Source organism: Micropterus dolomieu, linkage group LG09, assembly GCF_021292245.1.
Source record: "Micropterus dolomieu isolate WLL.071019.BEF.003 ecotype Adirondacks linkage group LG09, ASM2129224v1, whole genome shotgun sequence".
Taxonomy (NCBI): domain Eukaryota; kingdom Metazoa; phylum Chordata; class Actinopteri; order Centrarchiformes; family Centrarchidae; genus Micropterus; species Micropterus dolomieu.
Window position 1 is genome coordinate 9962984 of NC_060158.1, and position 24333 is coordinate 9987316.

General features: G+C 40.2%; 1 protein-coding gene across 1 annotated transcript in view; it reads left to right on the forward strand.

Annotated features, from left to right (window-relative positions):
* The window catches only part of sdc2 (syndecan 2), a 49126-nt gene that overhangs the window by 20550 nt on the left and 4243 nt on the right, over positions 1–24333 (forward strand). Inside the window, exons 2-4 of the mRNA XM_046059435.1 lie at positions 18581–18689; positions 19617–19795; positions 21726–21855. Of these exons, the coding sequence (XP_045915391.1) occupies positions 18581–18689; positions 19617–19795; positions 21726–21855 (418 nt within the window). The remainder of the gene's footprint in view (positions 1–18580; positions 18690–19616; positions 19796–21725; positions 21856–24333) is intronic.

Consider the following 24333-nt stretch of genomic DNA (forward strand, 5'->3'; position numbering starts at 1 on the left):
GTATTCTATCGGTAATGGAGTGGCCAGCGCAGTCACCAGATCTGAACCCCATTGAGCTGTTGTGGGAGCAGCTTGACCGTATGGTACGCAAGAAGTGCCCATCCAACCAATCCAACTTGTGGGAGCTGCTTCTGGAAGCGTGGGGTGCAATTTCTCCAGATTACCTCAACAAATTAACAGCTAGAATGCCAAAGGTCTGCAATGCTGTAATTGCTGCAAATGGAGGATTCTTTGACGAAAGCAAAGTTTGATGTAAAAAAGATCTTATTTCAAATACAAATCATTATTTCTAACCTTGTCAATGTCTTGACTCCATTTTCTATTCATTTCACAACGTATGGTGGTGAATAAGTGTGACTTTTCAGGAAAACACAAAATTGTTTGGGTGACCCCAAACTTTTGAACGGTAGTGTATATACATACATACATACATACATATATACATACATACATACATATATACATACATACATACATATACATACATACACATACATACATACATATATATACATACACATACATACATACATATATATATACACACATACATATATATATATATGAGTTGTGTGTGTTCATGTACCCAAGGCACTATATTAAGAATGTGTGTTGCCTGTGGCACAGGTGTATCCATGCACAGCAGAGGTTTATATAACAAACAGCATGACTGATCTCAGCTGGGAGCCCTGTGAAGCTTTTGAAGTATTTACTGTTGCTGAATAATGATGGTTATTTAGGAATGTGTTTTCTAAAGCAAATAAAATATAATTTCTGTCAATCTACTCGATTTCCTCATTTATAAAAGCACCCAAAACACGTATTAATAACACTGAACTTGGAATGTTCTGCATATACAGAAACCTTTCACCTACCTTAATAAAACATCCAATTTAGTACATGATATATGGATATAATTATAAATTGTTCAGTTATTTGTTGGCAAAAAAGTCTGGTGGTAAAAAAATCAGACTACAAATCCAAAAAAGAAACTGCACTGAGTGTGAAACAGAGACAGTTGTTTCAGAGGTCAATCCAGGATGCATTATATTTGCTGTAGATGGTTCTGGTGGAACATATTTGCAGCATGTTATCAGCAGCAGTAGTTGCCCGCTTGGAGAGCTGAACATTTCCAGAAATGAAGAGGAAGTAGTTAGATATCAAAGTCAAATGCCAAGTCAAGCTATGTGCACCAGCAAAACATTGGTGTCACCGGTGGAGGTCAGGCAACACGAGTGCATGGTTTCTATAATTGGAGACTTTGTCATCAGCAGGAGACACAGATCTTGCAGTGACTAAAGCGCTGCATTATTTCTTTTAGACCATATAGCGTATTTTTCTGGCAGAAAAGCATTGGCTTAAAAGGTGCAACAGTGATGACACCCGCGCCTTTCAGCAAAGTCCAGAGATTTTCAACTAGAAGTGTTTAGAGAGGTCGCACAACAGAGTCAGAGTGCTGGGCATGCTGGCGCATACGCTCTTTCCTCATTGGAACATATGATAAAAACGCTATATGGACACAAGGTTTTACAATACATCCACATTTTTGCAAGAGAAATGGCTTTTTGTTCAAACACAATGCATATAAATGATTTGCCAAAGCCAAAGCAAAAATCTGCAAGGTTATTAAAATACTCCTGACCAAGGGCTACAACTAAGTATGTAATTATTTTCAGTACTGATCAATCTGTCACTTGTTTTCTGATTAATTGAATATTAGAAAATTGTGAAAAATGTCCATCACAACTTCCCAGAGTGTGATATCTATAAATTGTTAGTTTTTTATAACAGTCCAAAACTGAAAGGTTGAATTTACAATGATATACGACAGAGGAAAGCAGGAAATCTTTAGATTTGAGAAAATGGATAAATGATAAATGTCTTAAATGTATTACTCAATTATTAAAATGGTTGGCGATTAATTATCTGTCGATTGGCCCTTTTTCCTGTCGCCGAACATGACTCATAATTGCGACAGTATTATGGTAGACTGTAAGCTTGAGGTCAAGCTTCCACAAATAATTGTGGAAAGATTTTCCATCCATCCACTCCGTCCTCTTAGCACACTGGCCCAAGGACATGAGATAAAGACAGACCTGTTTTCTCTCCTGCACTCCCTTACAGATGGTCTTGGCAACCTCTGTAAGTATCCTTCCTTTCCAGCTTTTACACCAGGAGAGTCTGTCGGCTTGTCTATCGGCTGCTGACAGCAACTGAACATAGCAAAGCTTGATTTCTGGGCCACACGATACACAACCAAACCCTGTACATTTGCATCAAGGGAGCAAGAAGCCTGTTGGCACAGAGAGGTAGATAGCATTGCATTTAAACTGAGGTGGATGTATACGCACACATTCCTGCCTACTGAGCCGAGTGTTACATAGCAGGACTGAAAGATGAGAACTCTTGTACAGGCAGCGACGGGGACTGTTGTACAGGCTCTATACTCTCCTTTCTCTAATATACAGCAGCTCCTCCTAATACACTGCAGCTCCTTGGAGAATATCTGCTAAGTTAGCAGTATAACTATTAATTTCCTGCTCTTGCATAGCCGCGAGGCTAGGGTCTCGTATAGTGCGCACCTGTGGGCTAAAAGTTAAGCTGTGCGAGTATTAATGTGATGCAGGTGAAGGTTTGAAAATCTGCTGTTTTGGGGCCAAAAGAGAAATGGGAATTCTGCACCAATAGAGGGCCAGATGTCCAATTAGTTTAATGTTATATTAAATTAAGAGCTAGTGAATGGAGAAGGGGCACTGAGACCACTTTGAGAGGATAAACTTTTGTCACAATGCTAATGTTCTCTGCAGGTTAAATGGGCACTGCAGGCTCAAACATGTTCAGCCATGATTTGGTGGGATATGAGAGAGGAAGTCCAGCTACAGGTTGCTATGAGAGCCAGAGGTGGCTGTTAATTAAAGGCTGAAACTGATGATGTGTCTATTCTGTTTCCGAGTGTTTCTCTGTTTGTGACAGCTTTAATTGCCTTTACCGGGGGCTTTCAGGAGTCCACTCTTTTTGTTGTTAGTCTGTTTTTCTTCATCCCTCAGTCTGTGAGCTACTTTGAGCATGCATACAAACACAGGTTCCCTTGGGCCTTGTAAACTTAAATGGAAAAGTTTAAAAGTAAAAGTTATTTTTGCTATAGTAAAGTATTGTAAAGAGCTAATCAATTCTTTAAAATTAATGATTAGTTGATTGACACAAACTCTATTGGCCAATATTTTATAAATTGATTAAGTAATTTTCAATAAAAAAAACTAACTACTAACTACTATAGCTTTTAAAAATAGTGAAAAAGACATGATAGTAGGTTCAAGCTTCTCAAATGTGAAGATTTGCTGTTTTTCTCTGTTTCAAATTAATGGTTAATCAGTTTATCAATAAAAAAATCAATAATGAAAATGCCCTGAACCATGTCAAGTACTTTACCAAAAAAGAGACTCATAATATTTAAAATCTGAAAAAACTTGAAGCGACTATATTGATATTTTTATAATAACAATGTATAAAATGACAATGTGACAATGTGAAAGGGGTCTCTTGTAGTGATGAACCTACAGAGATGTTTTTAGCACACTGTTTAGCTGTACAACCCGCAAATGTATAGTTATGGTTTACTCTCACTGCTCTTGCCTGAGTATGTGGCAGCAGCAGGCAGCTGTTTTCAGTTAAGAAGCTCTAAAAACCCAAAGTAGACAACCTGCTCAACAACAAACAACAGACAGACACAGCCACTAGTTAGTGAACATAATGGAGCATGTGGCGGCTAAAGAGTCAAATATTTCCCTCAGAAGTTGGTAGAGACCAAAAACAGAGCTAAGAGAGAGTGAATTGTGGACTAACATCAGCTGGCCAGAAACACGACTCCAAATTATTGATAATGTTGCTCTCTATCTGCTGTGCAGGTAAGCAACTGTTTGCTCGCAATATCAACTTTTAAAAAAAAGTGATGATGTATTAATAGGTGTGTTCGAGATGAATGCGGCTGACTTTCAGCAATTTAATAGTCTAACGTGAGGTGCAGGCGACTGCAGAGGCGGGGTATAAAACAGGCGCAGTCAAGTCGGACACATTCTACTTATGGATAATTGGTTTGAATAATACCATCAGGTTCAGGACCAATCGGAGTCAGATAAGGGCAAGTCTCTTGGCAGGGAGGCGTGTTGAAAAAACGGTGGCGGCAGCTCGAGAAACCCCCCGTGTCCCCTATGAAACTAAAGCGGATGCAAAAGTGCCGACAACGAGAGTGGGAGAAATCAAATTGCCTACTTGATGAGTATCAAGCCAAACTACATAATTTGTCGGCCAGTGTTCTACAGTCCCCTCCAAAAGTATTGGAACGGTAAGGCAAATTCCTTTGTTTTTGTTGTTCACTGAAGACATTTGGGTTTAAGACCAAAAGATGAGTATGAGACAAGAGTTCAGAATTTCAGCTTTTATTTCCTGGTATTCACATCTAGATGTGTAAAACAACTTAGGACACATCACCATTTGCATTAGACCACAGCATTCTAAGGTGAGTTAAAGTAATGGAACAAATAATCTTAAATAAAGTAAATAACATTTAGTATTTGATGGCATAACCCTTGCTTGCAATAACTGCCTCAAGCCTGCGACCCATCGACATCACCAAACTGCTGCATTCTTCATTTGTGATGCTATTCCAGGCTTTTACAGCAACTTCTTTCAGTTCTTGTTTGTTTTGTTTGTTTTGTTGGCAGTGTGCTTTGGGTCATTGTCCTGCTGCATGATAAACTTCCTCCCGATTAGTTTCAATGCATTTCTCCGTAAACTGGCAGACACAATGTTTCTGTCCACTTCTGAATTCATTCTGCTGCTACCATCATCAGTTACATCATCAATAAATATTAATGAGCCTGTTCCAGAAGCAGCCATGCACGCCCAAGCCATGATATTACCTCCACCAGGCTTCACAGATGAGCTTCTATATACTTCGGATCATAAGCAGTTCCTTTCTTTCTCCACACTTTGGCCTTTCTATCACTTTGGCAGAGATTAATCTTGGTCTCATCAATACATATGATTGTGTTCCAGGACGTTTGCGGCTCATCTCTGTACTCTCTGTAGGTCATTGGTGATGTCACTTACTGATGTTTTGGCGGTTTTCTTCACAGCCCATCAACTACTGTTGTTTTCCTTGGCTGACCTGTTCGACGTCTGTTGCTCAGTACACCAGTAGTTTCTTTCTTTTTCAGGACATTCCAAATTGTTGTGCTTGCTATGCACAATGTTTGTCCAATGACTCTGGTCGATTTTCCTTCTTTTCTCAGCTTGACAATGGCTTGCTTTTCTCCCACAGACAGCTCTCTGGACTTTAGTTTATCCTCTTTAACAGGAAATGCAGTCTTTATAGGTTTGAACCAAGGATGAAAACTTAGATTAGACATGCAGAGCCATTTAATGTTTGGACAATCAACCTAAAAGGCAACACCTGGGCAACAAAAAACATCTATCATGTTCCAATAGTTTTGATCACTTGAAAAATTAGTGGGTTCAAACAAAGAGTGTTATGTCCTGAGTTGTTAAACACATCTAGACGTGAATACCACGAAATGAGAGCTGAAATTCTGAAATTTTATCTCATACTCATCTTTTGATCTTAAACCCAAATGTCTTCAGTGAACAACAAAAAACAGGAATTTGCCTTACCGTTCCAATACTTCCAATATAGTCCACTATATAGTGAATAGTGGGTGATTTCGGACACAGCCTGTTCACACTGATTTCAATAGCAGATAGCTTATTATAATGTCCATTGGTATAAATCTTAATACTTTCCTGAAAACTCTTGTTTGGGGGCCCCAGTGGTGTGCCAGTGGGGCCCCCGAGAGGTGAGGCCCCCACCGTGGCAGGTGTCCCTTAATTTTCTGTATTGAAGGTGGCAACCCTACCCAAGTGGCCCAAAAAAATCTGTTACAGGAAAAAAGAAGTCAGTGAAGAGCTATTTTCAGGATCACAATAACTTGCTAGCTTGTACCTGGTGTAGAATAGAAGTAGGGACATTTATGATTCAGCCAGTGACAGTGGTCACTTTGAGGCCAGGGAGGTATCTTCTCTACTTACAGTAGGGGGGTGGGGGTGGGGGGATTAAATGTTTGTAAAACTTATTTCCATTTATCAGCTCTTGTTAAACAAGCAGTGTCTCTTATTCATACAGATGCTCATTTCTGTGTACATGGCTCGACTCCAATTTGAGTCCCTGAGTTTGAGCCTTTTATATGTGGTATTCTTGATATGGGCCGTGCTATCACTTCCAGCTAAATGGAGAAACTCCAGATTGTTCCCATGCTGCGCCTTAGTGCTTTCGGGTTATTTGAGTGTTTGAGATACAGAATATGAAACCTGTTTTATATAACACACTTAAATATCTCTCTCTCTCTCTTACTGCGTTTGCTCTTCTCTACAGAACTCAGCTTTTCTCTTAAGCTTCATATTTCTCTCCTGTCTGGAGGGGAAAACGCTGCCGTGCTGCTGCAAATCCCCCTCCTCAGCACCAGAGATGACTGGAAGGTGAAGCCCATTTCCCAGTGTCTAGAGTTTCACAGCTGACAAAGAATCTAGGCTTTCCTTGTGTATCAGAAGCTGTTTAACGGAGCTGAGGAATTTCCCCAATTCCCAACCGGTGGACAGGCAAGCAGGGAGGCGTACAGGAGGGAGGAGAAAGGGCAGAATTTGTCGAAGGGAGCAGCAGAGCTCTCCGGGCTTGGGAATGTGCAGAGCTCCTTCTTGTGCAGAAGGCAGAAAGAAAGCCAGTTACGGTCCATGAGGCTGGATACCACGGCACTGAGGTATTCTCTAAATAGGGCCATGTTTAAGCCACATGAGCTCCACATTGTTCCCTTCTTTACGAGTATTGTCAGTGCTGAGGGAGGAATTTCACAGCGAGAAGGTTTACATTAACTTTACATTAAATCTGATCAGGGCCTCCAGACAGCCACTTGACAGGATCAGACAGCCTTTAATTTGAGTGGTGAAATATTTAGTGGTCTGAGATGAAGTCAATCAGCTGTAATGTGTTGCAGCATGTCAGGAAATCCATATTCATACAATGACGTGCTCACAGAGACTTCTAAAACAAATGCTGCAATGACATAAGAATGTTACGCTCTTTTTCATTTTTATTTATTTTCTCAGTGTTGGTGGTGGTTGCATATTCCAGATTTTCCTGCTTTAGCCTCTAAACACAGGTAAGGTTGAGAGTGAGATGGGCCCCATTGTTCACTCTTGCCCATCAGTGGATCGTCAGCATGTGTCTGTTTTTCTTGGAAACCATGAAATTGCCTGTCTTCCTGTTGGGAAGCAATACTGCAAGAGAGGAAATCATAGCCACTCCATGTTGTGTCTTTCTGGTCTGTAGGAAGGAACAAACAGAGGAGCATGTGGTGCTGGTTCAAAAGCAGCACGTTACTGTGGGCAGGGTTACAATTTTACCCATTAGTTAGAGTAATATAAAGCTAGGGATGACTCAGTAAATCCCTCTCAAGCTCTTTACTTTAACCATGGTTTTTAGATTGGACCCACAACGCTAGCACAGCTAAAATAATTATGTGGATGGTTCATTTTAGTTCCTACCCTGTCCATCACCAAAACTCCCTCCTCAAGTTTCAGTTCTTGATGCAGAAAATGCTCTAGTTGTGCAGTGAAGAGTTAGTTTATCCGTTCTATTTTTCAGAAAGTCAGTGTTTTTGCTCAGCAGTAACAAGCCGACAAGTCTTTTGAGCAGCAACATTCGCAGAAATGCCTGCTGCATTTGATTCTCCCGCAGTCGCAGACCGTTGACTAATGCACCCGTAAAAGGCTGGTCTCATCCTTTTAATAATAGTGTGCAGGGAAGTGTCAGAGTAGCGAAAGGGTTATTCGTCTTCTAACCTGCATTGCAGTGTTAAAGTTTTGCAGGCCTCACAAAAGCCAAAAGATTCCGATTTTATCTTGAATGGCTATATTTATTCGTGGGAAATTGAAAAAGACAAATGTTAGGAAGTAGCTGAGAATTACAATTTTATGCAGTTATAATTCAGTTGATTATGAGGTCATTTGCATGCAGCTGTCACCGACCCCATGATGTAAAACTGCAGCTTCCAGAAGGCAAGCTGACTGTACGCCACCTGCTACTTAGAAGCTGCTAAAGACATTCAAGCATCTAGCAAGTCAAGAGGCCCAGATGTTTTTCCTCAGGAGCTGGCAGACCACTCTATGGCTAAAACACTAGTTTTCGGACTCGCATTTAACAGGAAGTAAATGAAGATTCCTATGGGAAACACACATTGCTCTGTTTCTGTGGATGTCTGACAATGAGCAAGTGATTGTGAACATCACAGAGCCCATGTTTATTGTAATGCAGAAACAAGTCAGCCAGTGCAACTGTGTTGTTCACTAATGTGTGTAATAATTTTCAGTAAACAATGGAGCTCTGTGGTACAGAGGAATAAGGTTTTGGCTACACATACTTGTTAGTATGATCAGTCCACTCTTGGTTTTGGTCTTTTCATGCCATTTGCTGACAATAAGATAAATATAGAATATTTATTAATATTTATGTCTATTATAAGGTGTTACACCTTCAGTTTTACGAAGGCCACACGTTGCACACAGCAGAGTATGGTGCAGACACCCCTAGAAGTTTGAGCTGGAAACCCCTTCTGCTCCTGCCAACCTCCTTATGGAGGGGCTTGAACCCTGTGGAATGTGGCGTATGCATTTCTGTGTCAGACGGCTGTTTGTTTTGGAATAGGAGACAATATGAATCGGTGCCAAACGCACCCACATGCTCAGCTTGTGCTCAGGTTGTTGAAGGGGGCCTTTCACCCACCAAAGCAACGTGATCTAACCTTTCAGGAGCAGGGAGAAACAGAAAAGAGTTGAAGGGTGGGATGAAATTTCCACTGCAAATTGTAAAGTGTTAAGCTTCTGAAATGAATATCAGGGAGACATCTTGTCACAAATTTATGTAAAGCTGTTGCGTTGTGTTGACTTTATGTGACATGTTTTCTTAGATTTTGGTCATGAAACGTTTTATACAAACCAGAGAAGTTATTTACAAGGTTACATGTAAGATAGGTAGGATATTGACATGTCTCGTGTCTATCATATAAGCTGAAATGCATTATTTGAGCTTTCTTGAGTTATTGGGTCAAAAGTGGGAGCTCGTGGTTAAGTGAGGAGGCGACATCCAGAGATGTGGAAGACATGTCAACTCCAGACTACGGCTCTCTCTTTATCTTTATCTTTCGCATTTCCTCTCTCTGCTCTATGTCTGTGTCTCTCTCCCACCCACACACACACACACACACACATGCACAGAGTGACTTTTACCCACCACAACTCCACTGGAGTAGCTCCAAACCTTAAGGGCTTAGAGAGAGTTTGATTTGTGTTGACTTCCTGCAGGAACTCCCCCTCTCCTCAGCCCGTGGCTCAAAGACTATCAATTAGTTCCTTATTATGATCCCTGGGAGGGCAATAAAAGTTAGAGTGGGTTCAAAGAGCACAAAGGCAGACACACACACGCGCACACACACACACACACACACACACACACACACACACACACACACACTCTAACCTTTTTAGGCCTGTTAGAGTTACAGTTTGGACATCCTCTTCTACAGTGTCATAGTTGGCTGCTACTTTCGGTTCTTCTTATTAACATTTTCCAAACAATGCTCACCGCCCACATACATGACACACAGAGACCTTTTTTTTCCTTTCCATCTCAATGCCAGTTTGTTCAGTAATCAGCAGGTGTTGGTGTGACAGATTGAATGTTTGGATGTCACCAGCTCCCCCTGTCCTGTTTTGTCTTTAATAACAACACCATCCCGGATCCAGCTGTTGTTCATTCTTTTTTCCATGAAAGCAACAGCTGTCTGCTCTGTTGATGGCCAATGCTGCATGAATTCAAGGAAGCCAATTTGTCGCCCTATATAGCCATCAAAAACTCCTGTTCTCCTGTCTTTCCTTTCCCAATGTCCTACTGTCAAACATTTGGGAGTTCCCTTCCTCTCCTCCCCCAGTCGTAATAGAGTTGCAAAAGTTGGAGGCCATTTTCGTTACCACTTTAAAATCCCATTTGAAGGTTTTCTCTAAATGATATCTTTAACATTCAGCAGTATAGGTTAATGACTAAATGTTTATAGTTTTTTGTCAGTATGGTGTGGTAGATCGCTCTAAATGTCACACTAACAAACCCCAGCCGGTGTATAGCCATGGTGAAAAAAGCCAACCAGAGGTGTGAAACCAGAGTTGTTGCAATATCAGAACAATTGGGAACAACATAGTCGCTAAGCTTCTCATTAACCAAGACACCTGCTGAAGGTATTTTCAGATTTCTACAGCGCATAATCTTTATTTTCAGCCTACCATTATTGTTTTTATTGCACACTTTTTTTTTTTTCTTGTTGACCGGATGTTTCTTCTTCTGCAGCGAGCTAAACACACTAAAATAATGGTCGAAGTCATCAGTTGGTCTTCTGCTGGAAGGATTTGGCCAACTGAAAAAGCAGTTACTTGTATTTGCAGCACATTGGCAGCTAGTATAATAGCTAGCTTGGTTTATTATGGTAATAATAAAAAGAATCTGCAGATAATGGGAGTAGATATCAATGGATGTAACACTGTCTGTAACTGCTGTGGAAGTGTGCCAGTGCTACTAGAAACAATGAATGATTAACGGAAACCAATGTGGAAGTAGCATACTGTAGTATGACTTCTACATACATTTGTATGTAGAAGTCTTCTATCTTTTTTGTCAAAGGACCAGGTATTTTATTCCATGCCTTGAAAGTGCTCCAACAGCAAATCCCCTGACATTGTCAATGCAGAAAATGACTTTTACTATTGTGGGCACAACTGGTTATTCATATTTCCCAAAGGTAATGTTACATGATTCACAGTTTGACTGCTTGAATGGGCATGCCACTCTCCCACTTAAATAATCATCACAAAAGGTGAACAACTGCATTAGAAAATATCTGGTGCCCTGACGACAAATGAAGGTAGAAGCCTATGCAGCTAAAAATGGACATTGAGAAGTTAACTACAAGTCACATTTTGAACAGAAACATCCAGCTTAAAATGCTGTCTTGTGTGCTGATAATGGCAGGTGAAACCTCAAGATTATGTTGTTAAGAAAACCAGTAATGCAATTTTAGGTCAAGAAGGAGGTAGTGGGAGGAAGAAGAGAGTGGGCTTGTGGAGGGAGTTTGGTTTGGTAACAGCACAATGTGACATGAATGAACAGAATGTGTTGCTGTATTGACCTTGTTTATGGATCTGTGGCAGGCCGATAAAGTGTCAATCTGCCACCTTTTGCTTTCTTAATTAGAGATTAACAGGCTATTTCTCGGACTCGGCCTCTCTCTCATACTTTCACCTATTATTGAGTTCTTGATGCAGATACTTGTTTGCCTGGTTGTGATAAAGAGAACTGATTTCTTTCACAGGACAGAGCAAAACAGACAATACACTCTACAGAATAAGATGATCGCAGTATGCATATGAAGAAGTTTGACATTATGAAAGTCGATACACCTGAACAAATAAAGAGGCAAAGAGATCCTCAAGCGTGTCACCAAAAATGACGTCTAACATGATTCAAGTTGATTATCAGTTAATGAAGTCCAAGTAACATTTTCAAATTGCTTGTTTTGACTGATAAACAGTCCAGATCCCTAATATATTGATTTTACACTGATATAGTGTACGGAGAAAAGCAGCTGATTTAGGTGGACATTTTGGGAATGCGATTATTGGCTTTTAAGCTACCGCCTATGGTTAGCTTAGCATAGCATAGAGACTGGGAGCAGAGAATAGGGCTCTCTGTAGAAATAGTCTGGCACATAACCTCCTGTAAAACTGCAAGTTTTCTTCTTTTTTTTTTTTCCAAGTACCCCTATCTAGCATTTATAAGCACTATGTAAATATTTCATTATTGGTTTATAACACACTATAATTAATGTAATTACTGTATTTTACTAATATTATCATTGATTATCTGTTTATACACTGGCCTCCGGTTAAGAATGTCAACAGGGGGAGTTGTAGTTGCTAACAGACACATAAATAAACACTTATGACTGCTACAGTGTGTTATAAGCCATTTATAAAATGTGTATGTACTGTTTGTTTCCAACAAACAAGATGTAATGTGTACATAAATGAGCTCCACAGGCGTTGGTTTGTGGATTTTTGTAACTTTTGGACAGAGCTGTCTCCTGGGTTTCAGACTTTATGCTAAGCAAAGCTAACCTGCACCATATTTAATGGACAGATAATGGTATTGATCTTCACATCTAACTCTCATCAGGGAGCCAAATAAGCCTATCTCCCAAAACGTTTTGAAGCACTGTGCCTTATATACAGTAAGTACCCATTCTTGGAATGTAAAGAGAGCTGTTTTCTCTGTTGTGGTTCTTTCTAATCTGCTTGCAGTTCTGAGGTAGACTTAAGGAAATAGTGAAGAACCAGACATAGTAGTAGACCAGTGAAGGAGGATCTGAGATGCTGTCTGTCTGCCTGCCCCCGTGCACTTGTTTTCCCCTTTTTCCTCTCCCTGAAATCAGCAATATGATGTGTGCCTGTGTATTCGTCTCACGCCTTTGAGATGTGAGAGCTGGATAAAGGGTTTGTGTGTGTGTCTGTATTGGCACATATGTGTGTCCCATGAGTGCTTTCATGGACACGCAGATGTTCAAGTGTGTGTGTGTGTGTGTGTGTGTCTGCATTCCTTTGAGGAACACTATTTCCCCCAGCCTGACTTGGAGTTGAGCTAATATTTGTTGTGTTAGGAGTGAGAGCGGTGTGTCAACAGTAGGAACTCAGGAGCCCAGGGTTAGTTCGGATGACCTCCATATATATATTCCCTTAGTCCCCTCCATCCATCTTTTATAGAAAGGAGGGAGAATTGCAAATATTACACTGACACAAACACATACTGTACTGTAAGCACATACAAATACAGTGCCTTTCAAGCCCCGCTAGGCATAGACATGGTGATTTTGACAGGCTTTTAGCAGAGCAACCTCCAGGCTACAGGACTGAATGCAGCAGTGGGTTTTTCCCCCTCCTTCACCCTCTTTTCTCATCCTTCATTTTGCCATTTTTGTCCACCCCCAACTCTCTCTCTTTTATCTCACACTCTCCTCTCCTCAGTACCTCCTCCTTCTCTGCCATCTATGTTTTGTCCAATCTTGGCCTGCAGCTCTTCATTTCTTCGCCGGGACTACAGATCAAAGAGACTGACAGGGAGACACAGACAGTCAGTCAGTCAGTCAGCCAGTGTGGAAGCTGCCCTCTCGCTGGCTTATTAGTTCATTAGCAGGCAAAGATGCCAGTAATAGTAGTTGAGGGCATACATCGCTAGCTACAAGCTCATTATGGTAGCTTGCCCTCCGTGCTCGCTTTCACTTGCTCTCTCAGTGTCTGCCCCTCTATCTCTAAGCTTGGTCAGACTATGTAGGCTCTGCTTTTCAAGTCGTTCAAATAAGACTGGCTTTGTCTGTCTGTGTGTGTGTACCCGTGTGTGTCCTCGATTGTGGGAACTCTTAAGTTTTGGTCTCCAAAATATGTTTTGATGATTCAGAGGGTCATATACCTGCGTGTTGTGTCAGGTACTGGTGACACGATGAAATATGATTCAAAAAGTCCTATAAGATCCATGAATTTGAATGTTTATCAAACACCCAAACCGATTTTAATACTATGAAACAGGATTTTGCTTCTCTGCAAAGTTATCCCGGTGATAACCATTGTATGTTTTGTTGAGACAATTGCCGGGTTAATGGTAGAAAGTGATCTAGCAGTTTGGTTGGACAATGCAGCACCTTGATGAATATTACTATTAACACCAAGCAGATGAAGTAAGTCTTGTTTGTGTGTGTGATGATCGTATGTGTGACCCGTGGCCTTCTTTTTTTACTTTTTTCAGTGTTGCTGCACACAAGGGTGACGTGTCGCTTTGAGAATGTGTTGTGTATGTATACTGTACTGCACACTGACTGTTACCCAGGAGCTTTGATGCTTGTCTCATCCTCCCTCTGCTATAGTGCTCCAAGGCTCTTCTTTCTGAAGCATGTCCTTTTTATATCCCTCTGCAGGGTGTATGACTCGAGCTCGAAGAATTAGCCTTGTCAAAGTAAAATCAGTCGCTCTTCATAAATAAGGCTCTGATGCGTGTAATTCTCAGAATTTGATACTGGTTGTCATAGTAAGCAGGTTTTGCAGTGTAGTTGTTAGATGATTTAAAGCAGAGACAAACCAATCAAACACCAAATATTCGTTATTACAAATTACTGTGGATTGTTAGTGATTTCTGTGACAAAACTGTGATAGTTTGGATCATATGCAAGCATACAGAGGAGATCCACCTCTCATCCAAGATTAGAGCTTGGACAGATCAGAGATGATAATGTGATTATAACATACTGTACATACATACTTAACAGCATACCCTCATTACCAACTATACACTATCAATTCAACATTACTATCAATACAGCAACTCACTAAGCCTTTAGAAAGCTTTGTTAAGGATCCCTTCACTACAGTAGTTTATAACATCGATTGTTCGCTGCTATAAAAATGGTTTACTACTTCAAGATTTAATGCTGAATTACTGCAGGTCTCAAAGATTTTATTTCCACAGGTTTTCACAGCTGCAGCTAACGATGATTTTAGTACCCAAAGCTTCTATAGATTATTTCATCGATTCATCGATGCTTCGTTTAAGAAGTACTTTTGCTTGGTGGCGGCAGTAGAATTTCTGCAAGGCTGCATCTGTCACCTAACTTGTTTTTGGTGTCCACTCTGCTTTACTTGTCTGTGGATTGATGTCTGGTTCAGCTTAGAGTCTGTGATTAGGGCCTGAAGGAGAGACTATCTGTAAATGTCACTGGATTGATAAAGAGAAGAAAGTTTCTTGGGGCTGCTGTGTCTGCACACCCGTGTGTGTTAGTCAGTTTTGTCAAGTTTATATTATGTATACACATGCTTGCTATTGTGTTTGTGTCCCTGTGTGTTAGATAAAGTCAGTGAAGTTTATCAAGGTCAAACAGACCCTTTCCTCCTCTCAGATCTGAACTGATTTGGTGTTGCAGCGTAGCTTGTACAATTGAACCTCTCTAATCCATAAAGACTTTGTTTAAACTGTGGGAACATGAAGATTGCAGAGGGGTCAGCAGACGTGTGTACCTGCAAGTCTGAAATAAACAGGGCCTCTGTATACTACCCTGAGTAAATGTAACATAACTCTCGGCTGGAATTGGCCAGTCACTGTTAAAGGAAATGTTGTGGGAAATAATAATGTTTCCCCTCTTTATGCTAACTTAATCTAACCAGCTGATATCTGTACCTTCATATTCATCTAAAACATATTTTCCCAAAATGTCAAGCTAATTTTATTATTCCATATTTTCCATGTTTAACACCTATCACTGACCTGCCTTTTGTCTGGCTGCCCAGTAGATACAAGGTATTTTTTGGTTGTGTTTTCGAGAGTTTTTCCATTTGTCTTTCCATTAGGAGTTTATCTTGCCTGCCTCAGAGAGTTGTGACAATCACTAGAGTTTGATGTAGCCTGATTATCATTTTAGATTCAATTGGATTGTCACAGCACAGAAGACAGGTACTGAGACAATGAATTCAGTAAACCCTTGAAAAACACAAGTACAAGGAAGGTGCTTGAATGGATTTTGCATTTAAAATGTTAGATATTGTACAAAGCTAATAATGAGCAACATTTTGGATTGATGAATGTCTTTTGTAAACAACAGTCACTTGTTACAGTTACTGTAATGTCAATATTTTCAGCTTTTTTTTTAGTCGTCTATGATAGTAAACTGAATATCTTTGGTTTTTGAACTGTCGCTGGACCAAAACAAGACATTTTAAGAGCACTATTTGCTAACATTCTAACACCAAATAATGAGAAGAGAAAATAATCAGTAGATTAATCGATAATGAAATTGTTCACTGTAGCCCTTATATTGTTTCTTAAGGGATCCCTGGTTAAAGAAAAGATAAAACTGTAATTATCTACCTGCTTGTGCATCTCTATGCATATTATTCATCCATTTATTCATTTAACAAGTCAGGTGAAAGTGTTTCCATTATAATTATAATGTCTTTGAAATCTTTGTTTAATAAGTCCAATGGGAGTTTAAGCTTCATTGTTAATACTTTAGGTCTTTATGCATTACTTCACACGTTTCAATTGCTTACTCCACTCTCTGTGTATGTATAATCAATGAATCAATGAATGCTTGCATACATTTGTAAAACATGTCTACTCATGCATGCATGCGTGTGTGGCCTCTATCTCATTAGTGCCCTTTGTCACCATTCGATCTGTGGCCTTCCTCCTTTTGGTTCATTGTGCTCATGTATCACCAATGCTTTAAGACCTGCGTACCACATGGACCGATTAATTGGTTTGGCCGGCTGTTGCAGTAGAAAGGGGGTTGTGTTTGGAGAAGAAGAAGGCAAGAAAGGTTAAGATAAAGTTGCTTTGAACAAATTCTCTCTTTGATCAGGGGGCTCAGCTCTGAAGGGCCTTTCTTCCAAAAGTCAGAGCCAGTTGAGAGAGGAGAGATGGAGATACGTATTGTTCTGTTTCATCTTGCCTCTGTCTTTTTTTCTCTTTCACACTGTTGTAAGCTTTGTGTACTCCCTGCTTCTTTGTTATGGAGAGTACCAAGCCTCTCTTTCATGACTCCACACAAACACACATACACATATACAATGACTTAAAAACACTATTGAACATCAGAATAGCTACTGAGTGTAATTGGAAATGCTGACATGCAGCAGGGATGTAACTCAAATAAGAGTTTTCTCTGATTTCTTGATTTAAGTGCTAAATTGATTCATTGAACATAAAATTCATCTGAAACAACTTGGATAATCAATACATTATTGAAGTAATTTATCAAGCAATATTTGTTCCAGCTTCTCAGATGTGAGGATTTGCTGGTTTTATGTATTTTCTATCACTATAAATTGAATGTATTTGGTTTCTGGATCGCTGGTCAGACAAAACAACAACAACCTGAAGATTCTACTTTGATCTCTGGGATGAAATTGTGATGGGAATATTAGCTTTTCTGACTTATTTTAACTTAAACCTTCCCCCAGGGGGGAAACTGCAGCCAGGGGAAACCCTGACACACACTTGAACATAAGATACATAAATAGTGATAAAATATATAAAGCACACAGTTTAATAAAACAAATATAAAACATATGCTGAAACCCACATAAAACATTAGTTGCAGTCCTACGAACCCTGTCCAAACAAGATTGACTAAAAACAGGCAGCGGTAATGAGATCATTTTTCTCTGCCCATTTTCTTAGCTTTCTCACAGCATGCCTGTTCTTTGTCGTTAACAAAAAAGACTTTTTTTCCTGCCAAGCTAATTGATTATTTCCTCTAATTCAACTTCATTCAGCCCCGGGTTTATCAGTACAACATCCTCAGAGCAGACCTGGAACTGTAGCAACCAGCTTAATGGGTGTAACACACACACACACACACACACACACACATTGTGGGTCTCTCTTTTGTATTCTTTTTTCTAAAGCAGGACTATCAGTATAGAAGGGGCAGTACAGCTGACCACAGACTGGGAAAAAGGAGTTGAATGGTTGTTGCCATGGATGCGTTGATAGCTATTCCAGTCACACACACCCAACACAGCACATAAATGTGTACCATACACACACTTGTATAACAGCTGTAATATTTAAGTGTCCGACACACCTCTGGCTATGCAAGCCACTAAGAGCAACAACTTTCTTATCTACTATCTCAATATAATCTCAATTTACACACCATGTGTGGAGCTCTTTTTAAACAAATAGGCACTTTTAAACTGTGGTCTTTTCAGCCAATCACTCCATTAAGCCGGGACACAAACATTCCCACCACTCAGGCATTCTGATTGGACAGTCACCTGTGCTTTATTATAGTCATAAAATGGGGGCGTGTTTCTAGCCACTCTAGCAATGTGGCTGTAGAGATGGCAATGTTAATCTAAAGCACCACTGTGCCCAAGTACAGCCTCATAGATCCTACTCAAGGAAGATCTTACAGCTCAGACCTAAAACGCAGGGTGATCTGTTGATACCAGCCATCTCTTAGGCATACACTGAAGATGAAGATTTGCATCTGCACAGCAGATACTAGAGACAGATTGTTATTTAGACACACACCGACCTCGGGAATGTCAGAATGGCAAATTTGGCAAAGATTTGTGCTATTTAAAAAGGACTAATGATATGATCTTTGAATTGATACCAAAGAGGATTTTCTGTTTGAAAATTAAAGAAATAATCACCAACTGAAGTGTTGGTCTCAAAGCAAAGAGGTTGTGATGATTGATTTCAACGCTGAAATAAAAATGTAGCCACTAGACTTTCTGAGTTAGCCGTCAGTGGTAGAACACTGAAACAGTGAATGTGTGGAGTGTGGATAAAGTTGAATGTCTTCACATGGACTTCTATAAATAGAGATGTGTAATAAAACCAACATGAGTCCTCAACACCTTTTATCTTGTTATTTTGCAGATAGCAGAAGCAGCCAAGACTTCCTCTGATGACTTGTACCTGGATGACACAGGCTCAGGAGGTTACTACCCTGAAGATGATGATGACTTTAACTCGGGGTCTGGCTCAGGTAATATACATTTACAGACAAGACAGACACGTGCACGCACACACATGCAAGCTCAGCAGGCAATTACCCAGAGGCGTGATGACATTCATTTTCAAGTCTGCAGCAGTTAAATGTTATTTTTTCGTCTTTCACAGGCAGCAGACTAGATTTGTACTCATTCAGAATCATAAAGAGCTTTATTACCAAGTAGGTTTACACATACATGGAATTTGCTTTGCTTTTATATATATTATGTTTATTGTTTTTAACATAATGCGTCAAAGCACAAAGGCAGCTGTCTCTAGTGCCATCTTGATCATACGTGTGCCACCACTTCCTCTCTCTTTATCTTTCTCCTTTCTCTTCCTGTCTTTATCTATTCTTTCTTTCACCGCCTCTCTCTTTCTATGACTTGATTTCAATTGAGACTGCCTTGTTACCCAGACTGCCGTCAGCAACTATGCACATTTTACATTTTACATTTCTTTTATTATGAGTTCCTCTGCTCTACTTGCTTTAAGCACATTTGGCAATGCTCATTCCTTTGTCAAAAGTAACTCTGAGAGAGTTTTGTAACTACAGTGAGAGAAGGTCATGCTAGATGAAAGGAGACAGGACTGTGATCAATAGCCCTTCCAATACTGTATGCTCTATAACTCTGCTCTGCCACTCTGTATTCTTAGGAGATTCAAGATGTAAATAATATGTTAAAATGAAATCCTCCGAGTGTGAAGTTAAGACAAACTATGTGACTGTAGGAATAAAGTATTGATTCAACATGCATGCCCATATTTTACTTCATCTGTACACAACAGACTACATATTATTTACATTTTTACATTCAGTGTATTGTCCCTATACATGTGCTCTTCTACAACCATTTTAGACATTTTACATACTGCCCTTTAATGGAGAGACATTATTTACCTGCCACCCTCTTTCTCCCAGGTGGAAGTGAAGAAGGGTTGGATGAAACGGTGACTGTCAGTATGGTTTATATCGAGCCCAATGCAGCAGAACCCACACAGGACTCCACTAAAGACTTCACCCCCAGGGTGGAGACAGCCACGGTCAGAGAAAGGGCCAGGGCCAGGGACAGCACACCCAGGAAACCGCTCAGAACAGAGGTAAGAAGTATAACGAGACCAATACAGGATTTAAAAATTTAAAAAAAATCTGATTATGAGACATCTTTGCAAAACCCATAACATAAACATTTTTTGATTGAGTTAATTTAAATGTTGACAAGGAAATGACAAGGACATTAACTGGGCAGAAAATTCTACAATTCAAAAATACTGACACTGTTTGAAGGCATATCTTTAGCCACAATCAAAATGTTTACAATTTTAAAGTATTTTTAACCACTAAAAGTATATGAAACTATTAAGATAGTTACATCCAAAAATAGATTTTTTAAAACTTTTTAAAACTCTATCCGTGCTTTAGTGTAATCAGGTATATTATATTATGACATTAGGGACCTTAAGGTCATTTATAATTACAGTGACTCATTGAAACTTTCCTGACTCACCAGAGAGCATCACAGTACTGCAGTATGTCTTTAGCTGACCCAGAATGTCATCAAATCGCTTGTAATACCAGGAGCCGTGAGGTTGCTTTCAGGATAAAGATCAAGCGCTTACGTCAATTCTCAATGTTTTTGCTCCATTGCAAATTATGGAGGATTACATCTCTCTCAGATATAATCACATATTCTGGAACCATCCTAGATCTTACTTCTGTGTTGCACTCTTACTGTACTGTACTGGATACTACATCTGTTTGGGATTAGTTGTCAAGAACTCAACACCCTAAGCCAACCCTACCTGGCACTGTTCCATTTTTTCCCCATTATCCTTTAGCCTCTGTCATTCTCCCTTAGCCAAATGCACTGGGTCTGTTCCATTTTGGTCCTTTGCACCCTTTTCTAGTGTTATTGGAAAAAGCAAAGGATCCATGGGCCTGGTTCCATTATAGATGCTTCTTTTCCTAGACTTCCAGAAAAACCTCTGGGTCACTGGCTCTGTTTTCATTACCTACTTTTCTTTAGCCTTAATCTTTTTGGGCAATCTAGATTTGTTCTATTTTCTTCTCTGGCCTACCTTTATAGGTTTCACTGGCCAGGTTCCATTCTGGTGCCCATTCTGCACCTTTGACTAGACCTTCTCACTAAGTGGACCAGTTAAAATTTCACTTGTTTAATAGTAAAAGATTATTGGAAAATTCTCATTTACTTTCTTGGCAAGAGTTAAATTAGAGTATTAATACATGTCACATGTCTGTACATTGACTATGAAGCTACAGCCAGCTGCCAGTTAGCTTAGTTGAGCATAAAGCCTTGAAACAGGGGAATATCTAGCCTGGCTCTGTCCAAAGGTAACAAAATAAACCTACCAGCACCTCTAGCTCATCACAAGTTCACGCATTATGATGTATGTCGGTTGCTTAAGTCTTGTTTGTTGTGTGACTATTTCTTGGCCGGTTGCAGTGACTTCCTCGAGTGCTTGATCATTTCAGGGTGACGACAAGACTCCAGGAAATCACGGCGCCTAGCCAAGAAATAGTCCCCCTGTAAAACCACAAACTGTATTTTCAGTTTTTGTACAGATTAAACAGACAAGATGTAATGTATTAATGAGTGAGTTTTAGAGCTACTGGTAAACAGATTTTGTTTTCTTTTGGACAGAGCCAGGCTAGCTTTTTTTTGCCCTTTTCTAGTCTTGATGCTCAGCTAAACTAACCGACTGCTGACTGTAATTTCCTATTAAACAGATAGATATGAAAGTGGTTGATTAGTTCTCATCTAACTCTTGGCAAGAAAGTAAATACATGCATTTCCAAAAATGTCAAGCTATTTCTTAAATATTAGCAATTGCATTTGTACCAGGGAGGAATTTAGGGATTATGCCTGAACACCCGAATGAACCCAAGTCTTCTAAACATACAGACAAGCAATATTGTAGAACAGAATGTGAAAGCTGTCAATAAGGCAACCTTAATCTCTCTCCCCTGTCTTGCCTTTCCCCTCCTTCTGTCTTTCTTCTCATCATGCAGGCACCAGTGCCAGTTACAGAGGACATGCAGAGGAACCAGATGACTAGTACAACTAGTGCCCCCAGCTCACCCCAGGAGGCCATTGAGGTCCGCACTGAAAACCTCTTCCAGAGGACAGAAGTGTTGGCAGGTATGTGTCGTATGCCGCTGTAAACATCAAACCCTTTGATAAAAGTACTTATACACATAGCGAAACATATACTTTATGTAGCCTACTACTAATTTGACTCCAGTTTGTGTTCTAAAGTAGGTATTTTTTATATTGGACATTGGTTGGATGGTATAGCAGATTTTCCGTCAGAGACAACGCTCAGATCTGTTTTCTGTGTAGCTGAGTGAAGATATGTTGAGGGCTATTTTAAATGAATAGTTCCACATTCTAGGAAATGCTCTTATTAGCTTTCTTGCCTGTCTGCGTGGTACACATGAACCGCCAACAGCCAGTTAGCTTAGCTTACAAAAAGACCAGCAACAGGGGGAAACAGCTAGCTTGGCTCTGTCTGAAGGTAACAAAATCTACCTACCAGCGCCTCTAAAGCTCACTAATTATAAACACATTATGTCTTTTTTGTTTAATCTATACAGTGTAAAATGCATTGTGGTTTTACCGTGGATCATGTGCTAACAAGATGATGAATGCAGCCTTTCAGTTTGATGCTCCACCAATAAACGTTTATTTAGGAAGTGTTTCTGAAATTCCTATATGTTACAACATGTTGGCATATTTCTGGTAAAAAGATAAGTCTTGGAAATCTCAGAAATATTTTCCATGATGTGTCCCACCTGATCCACTTCTCAAAATAATTACTTTTAATAAACTCCATCTGCATCCCCCTGCGGGACCTTATAGAGTTCACAGCATTGTGGGTGTTTCAAGTGTGTGTTACTCGCTTTGAATACATGAAAGAGGGTGGAAAGGAAATTATCGGACTCGAAATCACTGCGCTCTCTGATGCTGTCTCTTTCCCTGCGTGACTGAGGCAAACAGTGATTGGCACCTAACTTTTACTTTGTTGTGATATCCATCTGGTGTTGGCAATATGCAGAAACAACATCAACAAGGACAAATCAGGACAGCCTTGGTTAGATGAGAACTCAGCTCACATCTCTCTCCTATTGATAGTCTCATTTCATCTTTTGTATATTATTCATGGATTGTCATAGAAAAAAATGTATTGCCTGCACAAAGTCTTTGAATAAGGCCTTAGGAAATGTATATACATATTCTATACCTGGGTCACATTGGCTCATCTCTTCCTTCATGCCTTCCCCACCTCATTCTCTTTACCCTTCTTCTAGATTATAACCATTACTCTTCATCTCCCATATGACTTCTATAAAAATAATTGCCCATAATCAAATTTTCATTTTTTCGCTCTGCATTGCGTTACTGCTTCTTGGAGCTTGGCAGCTGGGTGTGTGCCATGATCTTTACTCATGGGGACGTTGGGCCAGTCAACATGTGGAAACCTAAAGTGGAGCAGAGGGCAGATTGTTGCACCAGGAGAGACTTTAAACAGATTAAGAAGTTATAAAGAACCTCATACAGGCATAATTGGGAAGGGGAGTGAAATAAGCTCATGTGGCGAGTTAGGAGCATTACTGAGGAAAGTCAGAGTCAAAGCTGGAGGGGGGGCATTTCTTAATAAAGTCTGTGTGGATTTTAGTCAGAATTCCCTTGATGTTACATGACTTTTGGTTTACAATGTGTCCTTTACAGAAAGTTTAACCTCCAATATTTCTGCTTCCAGGGTTGGGGAGTAACGGATTACATGTAACGGCGTTACGTAATCAGGATACAAAAAAAGTAACTGTATTGCGTTACAGTACAGAAAAAATAAGTAATCAGATTATAGGTACATTCGGTAAAATCGGGGATTACTTAAAGGGATTACTTCAAGCAGAAAGTTTCCATTAAACAGAAAACGCAGTGCTATTTGTCTCTATTTTTTTTATATACAGTCTATGGTATAGGTACGTGTAACTGTAAAAACACAAAGCTAGGGAGGGACGTATTGCAGACATTGATTGACATTTACAGGAACCTGTAGCGCCAAATGTGTGTTTACGCGCCCACCCCGTTATGCAGACTCTGTACGGACAAGTTCCAGCTCTCAGTGAATGAAAATGGCAGCTGGCCCGGGACCAACAGAGGCCAGTTTGACCACTGAGAATACAGTACCAAAGTGGTTTTCTTGCCGGGTTTGGCTCATGGTGCCCCGGGGCTGAGTGAGCTAATAGAACCGCTAGCAGCACGGCTAATGTTAACCGACTGAGCAAACTAGCCACAGATAGCGTTACAGGCAGATAGTCTACCGTAGTCTAGTCTACAAAAAGTAAAGCTATCCATCAAGAAGCTTTGTGTAAATCATCTCAGTCCTGGATTCCCTGTTGGTCTCAGAGGCTGTGTTCAGTCCTGTTCATGCCGTGTTCACTGGGAGGCTGCTGAGCAAGGTTTCGTTGGCTGCTCGCCCAGCTCTGGTTCCCAATCAGGCGCCGCACCCCTCCATCATTCCCTGCTGGGCACCCCCCGCCCCTGTCCTGAAAACCTCCAGTGCTTGAGTAAAAGTGTAAACACCTTTATACAGTCTATGGTAACACTTCCCCT